The sequence below is a fragment of the Sapajus apella genome, unplaced genomic scaffold (genome assembly GCF_009761245.1).
Source record: "Sapajus apella isolate SASKATOON/1434 unplaced genomic scaffold, GSC_monkey_1.0 scaffold35, whole genome shotgun sequence".
NCBI classification, from domain to species: domain Eukaryota; kingdom Metazoa; phylum Chordata; class Mammalia; order Primates; family Cebidae; genus Sapajus; species Sapajus apella.
The window spans coordinates 20,797,202-20,814,745 of record NW_022436975.1 but is presented as its reverse complement, the minus strand read 5'-3'; the positions used below and the strand labels follow the sequence as shown (position 1 = coordinate 20,814,745).

General features: G+C 41.2%; 1 protein-coding gene across 11 annotated transcripts in view; it reads left to right on the top strand.

Annotated features, from left to right (window-relative positions):
• The window catches only part of NCOA2 (nuclear receptor coactivator 2), a 307,971-nt gene that overhangs the window by 268,850 nt on the left and 21,577 nt on the right, over positions 1-17,544 (top strand). For 10 of the 11 annotated variants that reach the window (XM_032296306.1, XM_032296307.1, XM_032296309.1 and 7 more), the window contains 4 exons: positions 309-519; positions 4,075-4,281; positions 6,536-6,751; positions 9,817-9,946. In XM_032296306.1, the coding sequence (XP_032152197.1) occupies positions 309-519; positions 4,075-4,281; positions 6,536-6,751; positions 9,817-9,946 (764 nt within the window). The remainder of the gene's footprint in view (positions 1-308; positions 520-4,074; positions 4,282-6,535; positions 6,752-9,816; positions 9,947-17,544) is intronic. The other variant, XM_032296310.1, reaches the window with a different exon arrangement.

Here is a 17,544-nt window from a genome sequence, read left to right as displayed (position 1 = left end):
AGCATAAAATAGAGAAGAATTTATAAATTGCCATTGAATCACAATACTGGAAAAGAGCTTTCATTCTAATTCAGCCATCAGTTTTTATAGATGAGGAAATTGAGGACCAAGAGATTAAATTACTTGTCTTTTGTCAACTTAATTTTTTAAAAGATGATCAATTATCTGTTAGGCCTGAGGTGTGCATGAATCTACGTCTTTTATTTGGCTGTGATGCCTTATGACAGTTAGGTCAATGATTGCAAATGGGCTTGTGCTGTCCACTCTTAGAGCAGGACTGGATAAACTCTTCTGTTTGTCGACTACAGCCTGGCAGTGAGCTGGACAACTTGGAGGAGATTTTGGATGATTTGCAGAATAGTCAATTACCACAGCTTTTCCCAGACACGAGGCCAGGCGCCCCTGCTGGATCAGTTGACAAGCAAGCCATCATCAATGACCTCATGCAACTTACAGCTGAAAACAGCCCTGTCACACCTGTTGGAGCCCAGAAAACAGCACTGCGAATTTCACAGAGCAGTGAGTATGAGAAATGGCTGGTTATGCCAAGAAATTTCCATAAAATCACTATCAGAAACAGGGATTATTGAAGTCTGATGCAACCAGCTTAGTCACTTTAAGGTTTTTGTGATCAAATAGCACCATCTACTGTCCTACTCTTTTGAAACAGTATTCAAAATGGATCCTCCTGGGCATGGTTCTGTCACATTCTCTTGTGGGTAATTTAATCGGCATGGAACAGGGAGACTGACCTACATTGATGAGGTTCTTCAACTGATTGTCATATCTCCCTTCATTTCCGTTACTGCCTTCAGACATGGAGTTTATCCTAGATTTTATGTGTTTAATATACAATGAAATACGGAAATATAGGACATCTGGGAGCTATGCTGACTTTTAGGGGTAATACACTATTTTAAATTATTCTACCCTCCCAGACTGCTCAGCTGGTAGTAACAGAAAATAAATTTTAAAAATAATAAAATACTCAAAATTACTTATTATACATGAAATGGCTACACACATGACAAATTTTGTCCTATCTCAGGAATCCTCATAAAAACATCACTTGACATGGAACTTTATGTGTCTAAGTGTATTCTAAGTTTAATTTTCTGTTTAGAAAAAACATTTTTTATCTTTTCATTTTAAAAGCTTTAGCATAAACTCATTATTCACTATGAACACTTCAGCTTACAAACTTGATAATACCGGAGGTTATCTGGTAGTTTTTATTGGAAGAAATTGATAATACCTGAAGTTGTCTGAAATTTTGTACAGAAGAAAGTATCTGTTCTGTAGCAAGGCCATAATTCATAGAAAGATAGATAACCTCTTCAGTGTTAAATTGGCAAAACAGAGTGATTTTCCCTTTCAGGTACAGTTTGAGCCAATACCTGGCATTTGTTCTCAGATTAGAAATGGCAACTATCAGTCAAATTATAGAATATCTTTAATTACTAGGTCTTTTCTCAAGTGATTTCTGACTATTCTGAAATAGACAAAACAAAAGAAAGATGAGTTTGGGCTGGGCATGATGGCAGTCACCTGTAATCCCAGCTACTTGGGAGGATAAGGCAGGAGAATCACTTGAATCTGGGAGGTGGAGGTTGCAGTGAGCCAATATCATGCCACTGCACTCCAGCCTGGGTGATAGAGTGAGGCTCCATCTCAAAAAAAGAAAAAAGAAAAGCTTTTGCATATGACCTTTCACACCTCTTTCTTGGGTAATGGAAAGTTTAATTGTGGATCATGGGAGATCACAAAGTCAAAGAGTTTAGAATTGGGTTAGAAACACACTAGATAGGCTGGGCACAGTGCCTCATGCCTATAATACCAGTGCTTTGGGAGGCCGAGGTAGGTGGATCACCTGAGTTCAGGAGTTTGAGGCCAGCCTGGCCAACATGGTGAAACCCCACCTCTACTAAAAATCCAAAAAATTTGCTGGCGTAGTGGTAGGTGCCTGTAGTCCCAGCTACTCAGGATGCTGAGGCAGGAGAATCACTTGAATCTGGGAGGCGGAGGTTGCAGTGAACCGAGACTATGCCACTGCACTCCAGCCTGGGCAACAAGAACGAAACTCAGTCTCAAAAAAAAAAAAAAAAAAAAAAAAAGAAACACATTAGGCAGCCTGTGCTCGTTAGCATGGGGAGGTAATGAAAGACCGTGTAGAATTCATGGTTTCTCCTCTTTCTGTAGCTCCTGATGGTATTCAGATTATTGATGGCAACCTGATAACCAAACCTGTGGAAATCATGATTAAGCATGCACATAATTTCTATTCCCAGCCCTAATTTTTAAAAATACTTTGTTTCTATCATTGATGGTTAAGAACTTTTTCTTTTAAATGTGCTATTTCAGACTGTGTTTTTATAATTCAGGGAAAATTCAGTACTTGATATTATGTAATACATTACTATAATTTGTCATAACATAGCATTTTAAATTTAATAACATTAATAAATTATGGATTGTCAATGTGATGCTGGTCTAGTGCTTAGTACACAATACTTACCAACTACAAAAACTATATCAAATCCAAATGTATCTAGAATTTAAGGAAACTATACTTTGAAAAGTAAGCAGGGCCTTATAGCTTTAATTTAATAGTGCTTTGGACAACAGCATTCCCACTTAAAATTTTTAACTTCTAACGAGAGTAACCCCTTTAAATCTAATTCTGATCCTAGGAAAGCCCAGTTAAGAAGTGATATTCTGGCCAGGCATGGTGGCTCACGCCTGTAATCCTAGCACTTTGGGAGGCCGAGTCAGGCAGATCACAGGTCAGGAGTTTGAGACCAGCCTAGCCAATGTGGTGAAACCCCATCTCTACTAAAACTACAAAAATTAGCCAAGCATGGTGGCAGGCGCCTGTAACCCAGCTACTCGGGAGGCTGAGGCAGGAGGATTGCTTGAACCCAAGAGTCGGAGTTTGCAGTGAGCCAAGATCATGTCATTGTACTCCAGCCTGGGTGACAAGAGTAAGACTCCATCTCAAAAAAAAAAAAAAAAAAAGTGATATGCTGATATCCAGACCACATGTGTATAGGTTTGGTGATGTATGTAAGAGATATTTATAGCTTCATAGCTTTGAGAAAACAGTACTCCCAAGTTTTAATATTGTAACATGAAGAAAACATTGGTTTACTTAGCAAATACAGTTGTATATTTGAAATTACTACTGGGAGCCAGACACGGTGGCTTATGCCTGTAATCCCAGCACTTTGGAAGGCCAAGGCAGGAGGATCACTTGAGACAAGAAATTTAAGACCAGCTTAGGCAATGTAGTGAGACACTGTCTCTACAAAAAATTTTAAAAATTAGCCAGACTTGGTGGCACCTACCTGTAGTCCTAGCTTACTCAGAAGTCTGATGCAAAAGGATCTCTTAAGCCTGGGAGTTAAAAGCTGCAGTTAACTATGATTGTACTGTGGCACTCCAGCCGGGGCAATAGAGTGAGACCCTGTATTTAAAAAGAAAAAGAAAAGGCCAGGCATGGTCGCTCACATCTGTAATCCCAGCACTTTGGGAGACCAAGGCAGGCAGATGACCTGAAGTCAGGAGTTCAAGACCAGCCTGGCTAACATGATGAAACCCCACTTCTACTAAAAATACAAAAAATTAGCCAGGCGTGGTGGCGTGCACCTGTAATCCCAGCTACTTGGGAGGCTGAGACAGGAGAATCACTTGAACCTGGGAGGTGGAGGTTGCAGTGAGCTGAGATCGCACCATTGCACTCCAGCTTGGGCAATAAGAGCAAAACTTCATCTCAAGAAGAAAGAATGAATGAATGAAATTACTATTGGTAGGAAGGTATATGGTAAATAATATACATGTGTGTGTTTTGTTTTGCAAGATCATCAAGAATTAGAGACCGGTCGACTAGATCACATGTCTGTACGCAGGGATGCTGCATGTGTTTTTTGTCTGTGATTTTGTCTTTTATCTGGGTAGTTGGTCCCTGACGTACATACCTATGTCATTTTACAGACATTGTCCCTAAACACTACTACTGTTAATATTACTTTCCATTATCCTATATTAACCTTCAATTTTCATTTGTTTTCTCCTTAGCTTTTAATAACCCACGACCAGGGCAACTGGGCAGGTTATTGCCAAGCCAGAATTTACCACTTGACATCACATTGCAAAGCCCAACTGGTGCTGGACCTTTCCCACCAATCAGAAACAGTAGTCCTTACTCAGTGATACCTCAGCCAGGAATGATGGGTAATCAAGGGATGATAGGAAACCAAGGAAATTTAGGGAACAGTAGCACAGGTAAGGGCTCAAATGCACTGTTACTTTATTGGTGGGTTATTTAATTTAATGGTGTATTTATCCACATTAAACTAGTGGAATTTTTGAAGTGAACTTTTTATGTTAGAAAATAACATAAATTTGAAAGTGAGAAAACTATACAAATTTTCACTGTGAGAATGGCATATGGGAAAGCCTTCCAGTAAGCTAACCATTTAATTCTATGATGTTACTTTTATGAGGTTTCCAACCATCAATCCAATAGCTGAGACTTACTCACTTCTATCCCAGTTACTGTTCTAGGCATTGCAGGGTATGTATAAAATTATTCCAGGAATAATTTACTGATACCCCCAGAACTTCTCATGGATTGATTATTTGTTTTTGGAGAATTTCAGAATAAGAGCTTAAAATCTTATTTATACTTCTAGGTAATAAAATTTTCATTGCAAAAACTACTAAGAACTTTAAACAGTAACATGCCTGGCCTAATAGCTTTCATTTCTGGTCCCTGACTCAGGAGTTTGAGACCAGCCTGGCTAACATGGTGAAACCCCATCTCTACTTAAAATACAAAAATTAGCTGGGCATTGTGGCACACACCTGTAGTCTCAGCTACTTGGGAGGCTGAGGCAGGAGAATCGCTTGAACCCAGGAAGTGGAGGTTGCAGAGAGCTGAGATCACGGCACTGCACTCCAGCCTGGGCGACAGAAAGAGAGTACATCTCAAAAAAAAACACAGACTGAGAGGGACTCTCCTAGTTATCATTGCAGTAATATTGTTGAATTATGGATCACTTTCTTTTTTGCTTTCTAGACTTTCTATAATCTTGTCATATTATTTAGATAACAGATGTTTTGAAAAATAAAATCCCTTTCTCCCATAATATTTTTCTGTAGTTCAAAATCTAATTCTTAAATGGTTTTTAAAATATGCATTAATGGAATACCCTTCTAACTTTTTATTTTAGTTTTTTCTTTTGAGACAGTGTCTCACTCTGTCACCCAGGCTGAGGGGCAGTGCTACAATGATGGCTCACTGCAGCCTCAACCTCCCAGTCTGAAATGATCCTCCCACCTCAGCCTTCCAAGCAGCTGGGACTACAGGCATCTGCCACCACACCTGGCTAATTTTGTATTTTTTATAGAGACAGGGTTTCGCCATGTTGCCCAAGCTGGTCTCTAATTCCTGAGCTCAAGCGATCTGCCCACCTCAGCCTCCCTAAGTGCTGAGATTACAGGCATGAGCCACCACACTTGGCCTTCTGACTTTTTAAAATCTAACTAACCACCTTTCACCCTTAATCATCCTTACAGCACATTCTCATTTCATAAGTGAAGGAACGCCCACAATGCATGTTCTCTTCTTTTGTTAAATATACCCCATTTTTAGTTGTTTATCATAATTAAAGAAAATGAAAGCAAGCCATATATTTGAAAGCAGAACCTTTATGTATCCATCGTTAAACACTTCAAAATGAAGAGACCTCATTTGGAGAGTTTCCTTTTTAGAATATCGGGTTTTAGCCATTATCAGCATCCTAGGGGCCAGGCCAGCATTAGGCTTTTATATGTGGTCAGATAACCGTTAACATCTCAAAAAAGAAGGGATTTTTACAAATCTGTCCTAACCCATTCTAGATGTTTATAGTCAGGAATACAGTGGTCTAGGTATATTGAAGTCATGGGAGTTCGCTTGCCTTGGCTATGAAAAACTACAGTAAATATCAGAAAGATCCTGTAATTTCTCCACTACTTAGAGGCTACTCTTGGTCAGTTTTGAAGTTTAACAAATTATAATACCCTGAAGGAGACTTGAGGATAAAGTCTCATATAGACTTCAAGATATCTTCAATGATTTTTGTTTATAATGAGAGCATTGATTATCAGTTTTTACCTTGTTCCTCTTAGCCTCTACCTCCCTTTTGGAAAGTAAAGCATTTACGTGTATATCAGCTAATGTGATTCACTTCCTGAGGAAGGAAGTTGGGGTTATCCACATACCACGGCACCTGTTTCTTAGTACAAATGGGAACAATTGTAACAGCTTTTCTGAACTATAAAGAGTGGCAGGTCCATGTTATAAAAACTGTGTAGTTATTGCCCATTCTTATTTCTTAGCCAAGGGCCCACATCTGCCCAATGAGGGTGTTAGCTGTTGGCTAAGTTTGAATTACAGTATGATTATCTTGTAGGGTAGGATCATCTGGTATTCATACATGGTAAATATGTTTTCAGTTGCTGCATCGCTCAGTTTTCTTTGGCTTGCACACAGGAATGATTGGCAGCAGTGCTTCTCGGCCTACTATGCCATCTGGAGAATGGGCACCACAGAGTTCCGCTGTGAGAGTCACCTGTGCAGCTACCACTAGTGCCATGAACCGGCCAGTCCAAGGAGGTATGATTCGGAACCCAGCAGCCAGCATCCCCATGAGGCCCAGCAGCCAGCCTGGCCAAAGACAGACACTTCAGTCTCAGGTCATGAATATAGGTAAGGTGGCTCCAGTGCTCTTTGCTTTTAACGTTTATGCTCTCTTAGAAAGGAGTATCAGCTCAGTAAACTAAAGACATGCTTCTTATGTGCAGTTTAAATAATCCTCCCATGTAAAGCTGCTAAGTGGGATTTTGCTGGAACTCTGTATAGAATCAGAATCTCAAAGATTCTCCAGTCGTATAAGAGAACCAACTGCCTTTGAGATGTTTTATTTTTGTTACCTAATTTCAACTTTAGGGGAGAAGTGAATTATAACGTCACACTATTAATAAAGAAATAGGCTGGATGTGGTGGCTCATGCCTGGAATCCCAGCACTTTGGGAGAATCACTTAAGGTCAGGTGTTCGAGACCAGCCTGGCCAACATGGTGAAACCCCATCTCTACTAAAAATATAAAAATTAGCCAGGCATGGTGGCATGCGCCTGTAATCCCAGCTACTCAGGAGGCTGAGGCAGGAGAATACTTGAACCTGGGAGGCGGCAGTTGCAGTGAGCCGAGATGGCGCAACTGCACTCCAGCCTAGGCAACAGAGCAAGACTTATAGATGGATGGATGGATAGATAGATAGATAGATAGATAGATAGATAGATAGATAGTTCGGTGGTACAGCAGTATTTCTAACTCTGTGTGATCACTGGAACAATATCTGGAACTTAAAATTCAGATTCCTGGGCCACCACCTAGACTACCAAATCAGACTCTCCCAGGCCCTCACTGAAGGTTGCAGGGTCTTACAGAACATCTCACAGAATGTGAAGATTACTAGAATTCTATTTGGAGACCGTCCACATATTATTAAAATTGATGGTCTGATATGTCCTATGGTATCATTTATATGAAATGTCCAGCATGAGCAAATCTGTAGAGACAGAAAGTAGAGTAGTGGTTACCTAGAGCCAGGGGTTGCAGCAGGGGAGATGCTCAGGCGGGAAGTAGGGAGTGACTCCTAATGAGTAATGGCTTTCTTTTTGGGGGAATGAAAGTTTTCTGAAGTTGATTGTGGTGATGGTTGTGTAACTCTGAATATACTACAATTCATTGTACACTTTAAATTGGTGACTTGTATGTTATATGAATTATCTCAGTAAAACTGTTATATTTTAAAAATTAATGGTCTGTAAAACTCATACTTGAGATTATTTACTTTATCATTGACATGTTAGCCTTCCTCTTGTACATTAGCATAATTCCAATAAGTTGATGTTTATGTTCTTTTCATGTACTTGTACAATGAGAAAGAGCTATTTTTCGTTCACAAAAAGATCGGGCACTTTGGGAGGCTGAGACGGGCAGATCACCTGAGGTTGGGAGTTGGAGACCAGCCTGGCCAACATGGTGAAACCTCGTCGGTACTAAAAATACAAAAATTTGTCAGGCATGGTGGTGTGCACCTGTAATCCCAGCTACTTGGGAGGCTGAGGCAGGAGAATCGCTTGAACCCGGGAGGCAGAGGTTGCAATGAGCTGTGATCACGACACTGCACTCCAGCCTGGGCAACAGGGCGAGACTACGTCTCAAAAAAAAAAAAAAAAGATGCTGGGGTTGTTTTGACAAGAAAACGCAGAATTTTCATCCTAACTTGGCATTAGTTTTCTTACCTATTTAATTGTTATTTCAGGCCGGGCGCTGTGGCTCACGCCTGTAATCCCAGCTCTTAGGGAGGCAGAGGCGGGAGGATAGCTTAAGCCCAGGAGTTCGAGACCTGCCTGGGCAATATAGCGAGACCCCGTTCTCCACAAAAAGGAAAAAAACAAAAAGACAAAAAAAAAAAAAAAAATAATAAGCGTAATTGTTATTTCAGCTTATTGTTTCTGAGAGATGGTATTTACATTGCCTTACTACACTGAATGTACCTAGTGAGTGGTTCTCAAACATAAATTTGTATAATTTGACGGTTGCATGAAAAATGCATATAACCAATTTCCATGCAAAATTAAATGAGAAAATGTTTAATGTTTATTAATTGATTAAAAATCATAATAGTACCTTATATCTAGAAATGTAATGTATTCTCAGTCTTCACTGAAGAGCATCTGGCTCTTGAGCTTGAAATGTGGCTCTGTATGTTTTATTGTATAGCTGAGTTTCTCTAATTTTTAATAAACTCCAAAAAGCCATGAATTCAATAGAAAATTATCTGTTAGAATGGAATACAGGTCTACAGATAATGATGATAATATAATTTTTAAAAGCTCATCTCATCCATTAGCTTTAAAGCCTTTCGGAGAACTTCTGAGGAAGAGTGTGTGTGGGTTGTCTGGGCCTCCTTTCTGCTCTGCTCATGCTCTGGTAGGGAGCCAGCTGAAGTACAGTTAGTGTGCGTTCAGTAGCCAACAGTCTGGACATGCTTCCTCAAAACTTGGTCCAGCCCCCTGACTCCCAGTCAGGGAGTCTGCAAGGCCAAAACTATTTTCATAATAATCCCAAAACACTGTTTCCTTCTTTACTCTTACTATCGCCCAGGTAGTTTTCCAGAAATTTTAGATGCTATGTGATATCACAGCAGATGAAATGTGAAAACAGAAGATTTCACTCTGTTCCATTAACCCAGGCATTAAAGCTATTTGCAGAAATGTAAAACAATGCCAATAAAAGAATTTTTTAAATGTTGCATTCAAAAATCATATTCATTCCACTCACTTGTATCTAGAAAAAAATTTATATTAACATATAATTTATTATGATTTTTAAATGAATCTATACTTTTTTTGTATTTCTCAGTTTCCAATACAGTAAGTATTGTAATATCAGTAAAAAAGTAAGTAATATCAGTAGGATGTAACCCACATGAACAAAAACTTTTTGAGTATTGAGAGTCTTAAATGCTAAAGGTTTAGAATGGTTTGTCTAGATAGTCTCTGAAATGGGTAATTCACCTTCATATTTATTGCCTTTACTTCTATTCAGGACCAGAATTTTATCTTCTTATTTTCACCTAGTTAATTATTGTTGCTTCTGTCTTTTCCATTTTTCATAAACCAGACGTTTCACTTTAAATTACATAGCACAATTAGATGCTCCCTTGATTAAAGATGTAAGTTTTTTTCTTCTCCCTTTCTAGGGCCATCTGAACTAGAGATGAACATGGGGGGACCTCAGTATAGTCAACAACAAGCTCCTCCAAATCAGACTGCCCCGTGGCCTGAAAGCATCCTGCCTATAGACCAGGCGTCTTTTGCCAGCCAGAACAGGTGAGTCCTGAGCACCTAGGGTGGCCAGCTATTTTATACATGTCCAGAAGTTGATCTTTTCCTTTCGAATAGTCAGTGCCTGACCAGTTTTGGTTTATTCGGACTGTATCATCTACTAGGCAGGGCATGAAGGGAAAGGGTGAATCCAGAAATCAGTATGACCTAGGACGTGCCTTTAAAGAAGTTACAATTTAGTTGAAAAAATGTATGCTGATAACTGTAATTTGAGGTAGTATGTGGTATGAAAACCACAAGACAAATAAGCCAAGTTTCAGAAAAACATCCAACCAGGATGCTTGGAGAAGACTTCAAAGTCTTGAAGAAGTAGTCTGATTTCAGACGGCAGAGATGACAGGGAGCCAGTCCCGCTGGTAAAAGCTGCACATCAGAGGCCCAGAGTAAGGACTGCTGTGAGTAGAACTGAGGCAGTGGATAACAGAGGAAGAGTCTCAGGCAGGCAGTTTGGCTCATCCCAAACTGGCTGCCAAGGGCAGAGGGAGGTGCTGTGTACTGGGTAGACAGGGAAGCGCACCCCAGCTAGATAGCCACTGCTGTCGCATCTGGAGCTGCTGTTGTACTTGGAGTTGGTGGTTTCTCACAGTCAGTCTTGCTCTTTGATTCTGATTTCATGATGTCCGTGAATGGTAGGCTATTTCTAGATATGTTTATTTGATATGTTAGAAACCCACCCATTTCCATGAAAATTTGGGACACAGGTTTAACACAGGACAATGTATAATAATTAAATCTACCACCTGATAGTCATTTTTGGATGAAATGTTAAAGATTAGTTTTTAGGAAGAACTAGGCCCAAAATTAGGATTTTTAGTGTTACCCAAACAGGAGGAGAGTTCTGTTAAAACAAAAATGGAAGGAAGTCCAGAGTTATACTTGGTTCAGTAATAGAGTAAGCGTGTTAAGTTTGCTGTACGAGTCTCGGTGACTCAGCACTGCCCTAACATGTTGTTGTTTCTGTTACTGTCAATTAGGTATTTTTGCATATGCACCGTGTGGACAAAACAAAACATTTTCATCACCTTTAAAGTTATGTCAGTTTTTCTAACCACTCTCAGATTTTTTATTTTAAATAATTCAATGTGGAAGAAACTTAGGACCAGCTTTATGGTAATCTTATTGTCATAGAAATTCAGAAGTAGTGGATAATAAAGATTCTAACTATGTCTCTCTTTTGAAATAAAAGAGCAGTGCTTTTTTAAAATCCCCTTTATAAGTATTACAGTTGATATTTAGGAACAGGTTTATTTGTTTTTGTTTCTGTTTTTGTTTTTTGAAGCAGAGTCTCGTTCTTTCACCCAGGCTGGAATGAAGTGGCACGATCTCAGCTCACTGCAACCTCCACCCGCCGGGTTCAAGTGATTCTTCTGCCTCAGCCTCCCGAGTAGTTGGAATTACAGGCACATGCCACCATGCCCGGCTAATTTTTTATTTTTAGTAGAGATGGGGTTTCACCATGTTGGCTAGGCTGGTCTTGAACTCAGGTGATCCGCCCACCTCAGCCTCCCAAAATGCTGGGATTACAGGCATGAGCCATCACGCCCGGCCTGGAACAGGTGTTTTAGTTTATCTGTACATTTCAAAAAGACAGTAGTTTAGCACTTAAATCTGTAACATCACATGTTCCTTTATTTATAACTAATTTCCACTTTTAGTTCCATTATAGGTTTTTTTTTCCTTCAGTCATCTGGTATATAGAAGAGAGCTTTATAGTATGGCCAAAAATTATAGATTACTTTTAGATTTCTGTTGGTTTTATTAAAGGAATTTTTTTCTTGAAATACAGTAGCTGCCTTTCATGAAAGACTTCCTTGGCCAGGCGCAGTAGCTCATACCTGTAATCCCAGCACTTTGGGAGGCTGAGGTGGGCAGATCACGAGGTCAGGAGATCAAGAACATCTTGGCCAACATGGTAAAACCCCATCTCTACTAAAAATACAAAAATTAGTCGAGCTTGGTGGAGCTTACCTGTAGTCCCAGCTATTCTGGAGGCTGAGGCAGGAGAATCGCTTGAACCTGGGAGGTGGAGGTTGCAGTGCACCGAGATCACGCCACTGCACTCCAGCTGGGCGGCAAGAGCAAAACTCCATCTCCCAAAAAAAAAAAAAAAAAAGAAGACTTCCTTTTGCACTAAGTTCACAATTTTGGATATTTTTGTTTTGAGACAGTGTCTCACTTTGTCACCGAGGCTGGAGTGCAGTGGCATGATCTCCGCTCACTGCAACCTCCACCTCCCAGGTTCAAGTGATTCTTCTGTCTTAACCTCCCAAGTAGCTGAAATTACAGGCACCCACCACCACGTCCGGCTAATTTTTTAATTTATAGTAGAGACAGGGTTTCACTGTATTGGCCACGCTGGTCTCAAACTCCTGACCTAAAGTTATCCACCTGTCTCAGCCTCCCAAAGTGCTGGTATTACAGGCTTGAGCCACTGTGCCCCACCTAAGATCACAATTTTAATTTGATTTTCTCCTGTTTGAAATGTATCTCTAAGAGTAAGGTTTCTTTTGTTGACTATTTCTCATCATTCAGTAGCTGCTACTTTTTTGCAGAATTTTGAAAATGCTTTTGAAAAGTGAAGAAATGGTAATGTCGTTTCTCAAACAAGTGCTGAGAGTTTTACCTAATTCTCCTTCTTCTTCCCATACTTAATGACTTCTAGTTCATAAACATGTAGACTTTAAGGTATGGGATTTCTATTGATTGTGGATCTTTCTCTGCTTGTTTATTACCTACTATTTTGCACTAGCCTGGGGCCTTTGTATGTTTTTCCCTTTATTACTCTGAATTCCACTTTTGTTTTAATATTATATTTATCTGTCAGATGCTCTCTCGGTTGTAACTATATGTGTAATTGCCCAAAATATAGGAAAATAATTTCTTCTTTGTGTTAGTGGCCAGTTGGGGTTGGGAGTCTGGATTGGTATTATTTTGTTAGCAAGCATATTATGACATCTCTAAGGGAAGTGATGTCATTCATGATATGCCCAAATTTATAACACCAAACTACAAGGCAGTGTAGTTTTCTGAATATAAAAGTAGTTTTTAATGTATTGTAGCTCAGCCAAATTAGGAACCTTTTGTTTTCATCCACTAGAAATTTAGTGCACCTATGCTGTGTTTATGTTCCAGCACTGGGCCACAAACAAGTAGAGGATGCAATGCTTACCCCTTGTGAGCATGGTGTGAAGTTGGCATTTTTTTTAAAAATTGTATTTTAAGCTCTGGGGTACATGTGCAGATCTTGCAGGATTGTTGCATAGGTATACACATGCCATGGTGCTTTCTACCTCCATCCACCCATCACCTACATTAGGTATTTCTCCTAATGTTATCCCTCCCCAATTTCCCACCCCCTGTTGTCCCTCCCCAAACCCCCCACTCCCCAGTATAACCCTGTATGTGATGTTCCCCTCCCTGTGTCCATGTGTTCTCATTGTTCAACACCCCCTATAAGTAAGAATATGCAGTGTTTGGTTTTCTGTTCTTGTGTCAGTTTGCTGAGAATGATGGTTTCCAGATTCATCCATGTCCCTGCAAAGGACACGAACTCATTGTTTTTTATGGCTGCATAGTATTCCATGGTGTATATGTGCCACATTTTCTTTGTCCAGTCTATCATTGATGGGCATTTGGGTTGGTTCCAGGTCTTTGCTATTGTAAACACTGCTACAATGAACATACGTGCACATGTGTCTTTATAAATTGTTAGTTTCAATTCACCATAGCTCAATAGGTGATTTAAGGCTGAGAGGAAAGTGGGGTGCTCTGTGAGGAGATAGGTGGTGCCCCGATGTAAAGTAGATCCTCAGCTGGAGAAGAGCTTGGGAAGGTTCGGATAAATATCAAGGTCTTGGTTTTCTGGTGATGTGTGTAGTGTCTTTGGAGACAGATCAGCTGCCCATGGTGGCTGAGGCTCACAGGGAAGGCGTGAGCATTAAGTTTGGGAAGGTTAGGCATTATCAAAGCCATGTGTCCTTGAATTCCACCACCACTGCCATCCTATGCCAGGGGTGTTTTCCTGGGAGAGCTGAAGAACAACGTAGGAATTCGAAGTAGGGCCCTTGTGTTCAGTAAAGTGTGCTTTGGGAGTGGGAACCTGAGAGCATCATACTAGAGTCGTAGATAGCGTGCAAGCTGGGAAGTTGTTGGGAAAGCGTCCTGAGAGTCCCAGCTTGAGTTGAAGAGGGCTTGGACCAAAGTGGGATGGCCTGGAAGCACGGTTTTACTTTTTAATCTCTGAATTCATTTGTATTTTTTTTAATTAGAAAAAAAAAGCTTATAACAAAAAGTGATTTTATTATGTAGGAAATTGTTTAAATGCCAGTGATTGTTTTAGTTGTTTGTTATTAAGCAGTTGGCTGTGTTGCTGGTCTGTCAAGGTGGAGTGGTCTTACAAAGGCACGAGGCAGTGCCTGCCTCCTCTGACAGTGCGTTTCCCGAGATGTGCAGCCTTGCATGCATTAGATTTCACCCAGGCCTGCCATCAGTGAATAAATCTGAAATGGGAGGGTTGCCTATGAATGCAGCTTCCAAAAAAACAAGTTGAAAATGACAAAATCTAGGCAAAGAAAATCCTTGAATGCCAACTTAACCAGCCTTTTTAGGGAGTGAGTCGCTGCCTAAGAGAATTTGATAAATAGCTGACATTACTCTTGACTGACTTGAACTCTTTCATGGAACTCTTGCCACATCCATGTTTGTTGGTCCCTCCTCATTGAGGAATCTCCTCTCTTCGCTTCCGTCGCAGATAGTTCAGTGGTTTCTCCCTCTCCTGCTTTTCTGCATCTGCTTCTTCCTCCCCCTCCCTGAGTGTAGCAGTAGTAGAGCAGTCTGATCATATTTGGATTTAAAGAAGGTTCTAGGAGAGTGTGGACTGTGGAGAAGGAGAGTGTGGACTGTGGAGTAGAAGCAAGAGCAAGGAGCCAGCAAGCCCCCTAGCATATGTGACTTGGTGAAGCCCAGTAGTGACAAGGAAGGGGCAGGAGTGAGAAGAGCACCTGCTCTCAGAGGTCTCAGTGGGTCCCTTAGAAACACAAGGAGCTCCTGCAGCCAGGGAGTTGGGGAAGCAGGTGAGGAGTGGCCTCAAGGGACCCTCAGGTGGACAGTTTCCAAGTTACTAGAGGTGAGTGGAGAGCATAGGTTGTTATTAATGCATTCCTTTATGGCCATTTGAAATTAATTGTTAGTTTCAGTGCTGGCGCTTCAGTGTTTCAGGATTATAGGCCAAAATAGCCTATTAGAGCATTTAAAAACCACATGGCGTACTGAACTGTGTTAATAGGTAACTTCAGTTCTTGACGAGTTTATTCTCACTTGCTTAAGAATAAGTTTGCTAATCTATAAACTTTTTGTTTTTTAATCTATAAACATTTATTTTCTCCAAAACATCATACCGTGACTCTAAGAGGACAAAATAGACTTTTGGTAAAGTACAAATATCATTTCTCTTTTAGTATTCAGGCAACTCAGGAGCTCTTTTTTTAAATCCTCCTCTAGTCTAGATGTGGTGGCTCATGCCTTTTATCCCAGCACTTGGTAGGCCAAGGTGGAAGGATTGCTGGAGACCAGGAGTTCGAGACCAGCCTGGACAATATAACAAGACCCTGTCTCTACAAAAAAATTTACAAAAATTAGCCAGGTGTGGTGGCACACATCACATCTGTAGTCCCAGCTACTCAGGAGGCCGAGGTAGAAGGATTTCTTTAGCTTAGGAGTTTAAGGATGTAGTGTGCAGTGATTGTGCCTGTGAAAAGCTACTGCACTTCAGCCTGGGCAACATACTGAAACCTGTCTTTATAAAAAAAAAAAAAAAAAAAAAAATTAGCAGCCAGGTGTGGTGGCACACACCTATCCTAGCTACTCAGGAGGGTGAGGCCAGAGGATCACTTTAGCCCAGTGAACCATGATGGCACTGCTACACACACACACACACACACACACACACACACACACACACACACACACACACACACAGAGAGAGAGAGAGAGAGAGAGTGAGAGACACAAACACAGCTCCTCTACTCTAATTTAAAAGTTAAATGTATAGGAGTTTTATGTACCATGGAATCTGGAGTTTGGTATTCTGATTTTATCATCAATTATTTAATAACAAATATAATTTGCATGTTCACGATTCACATTCCTTGTGTACCTAATGCAGAAATGCTAACAGATTCACTTCTTTTTTTTTTTTTTTTTTTTTCTGAACAGAGTTTCGCTCTTGTTACCCAGGCTGGAGTGCAATGGCGCGATCTCGGCTCACCGCAACCTCCGCCTCCTGGGTTCAGGCAATTCTCCTGCCTCAGCCTCCTGAGTAGCTGGGATTACAGGCACGCGCCACCATGCCCAGCTGATTTTTTGTAGTTTTAGTAGAGATGGGGTTTCACCGTGTTGACCAGGATGGTCTCGATCTCTTGACCTCGTGATCCACCCGCCTTGGCCTCCCAAAGTGCTGGGATTACAGGCATGAGCCACTGCGCCCGGCCCAGATTCACTTCTTGAGGGCTTTAATAAATGTTTTCAGGCCAGGTATGGTAACTCACTCCTGTTATCCCAGCACTTAGGGAGACTGAAGTGGGTGAATCATTTGACCTCGAGTTCGAGGCCAGCCTGGGCAACATAGTGAAACCCTACCTCTACAAAAAATTGGCCGGGCATGGTGGTGCATGCCTATAGTCCTAGCTACTTGGGATGCTGAGGTGGGAGGGTCACCTAAGCCCACGAGGTTGAGACTGCAGTGAGCCGTGATCACACCACTGTATGTTAGCCTGGGCAATGGAGTAAGACCCTGTCTCAGAGAAAAATAAATGTTTTCAAGGCCTGTTCGCGCATGACTAAGACATTTCCTAACAGCCCAGCCAAATTTAATCTAGCTGCAGCTGAGTTCAGGAAAATTAATGCAGCTCTGATGCCTCTAGTTCTCTCGTCTCTCCCAGGTGGGCCATCATAGCCTCCTATAGAATAAGAATCTTAAGTCAATCAGTGATTCCTACTAAAGTGTAAAAAAGTCCTTGCCGGGCGCGGTGGCTCACGCCTGTAATCCCAGCACTTTGGGAGGCCGAGGCGGGTAGATCACGAGGTCAAGAGATCGAGACCATCCTGGTCAACATAGTGAAACCCCGTCTCTACTAAAAATACAAAAAATGAGCTGGGCATGGTGGCGCATGCCTGTAATCCCAGCTACTCAGGAGGCTGAGGCAGGAGAATTGCCTGAACCCAGGAGGCGGAGGTTGCGGTGAGCCAAGATCGCGCCATTGCACTCCAGCCTGGGCAACAAGAGCGAAACTCCGTCTCAAAAAAAAAGAAAAAAGAAAAGTCCTTGCGTTCCTTCAATTTATATGCTTGAGTAGTGGGCATAGTTTGGTAGGCCCTGGACTCACACAGATCCATGTGGAGCCCCAGCTCTGTGGTGTCTACCTCCAGCCAGTGGCTTAACCTTGCCTCACTGAGCCTCAGCTTTGCCAGCCGTGAAGTGGGACCAATGGAAATAAAAAGCATACCTTAGATACCTAGATTTGCGTCTGGCCTGCATTGGGCACTGAATAAAGTGTATTGAATATTTCGGACTGTCGTTTTATTCT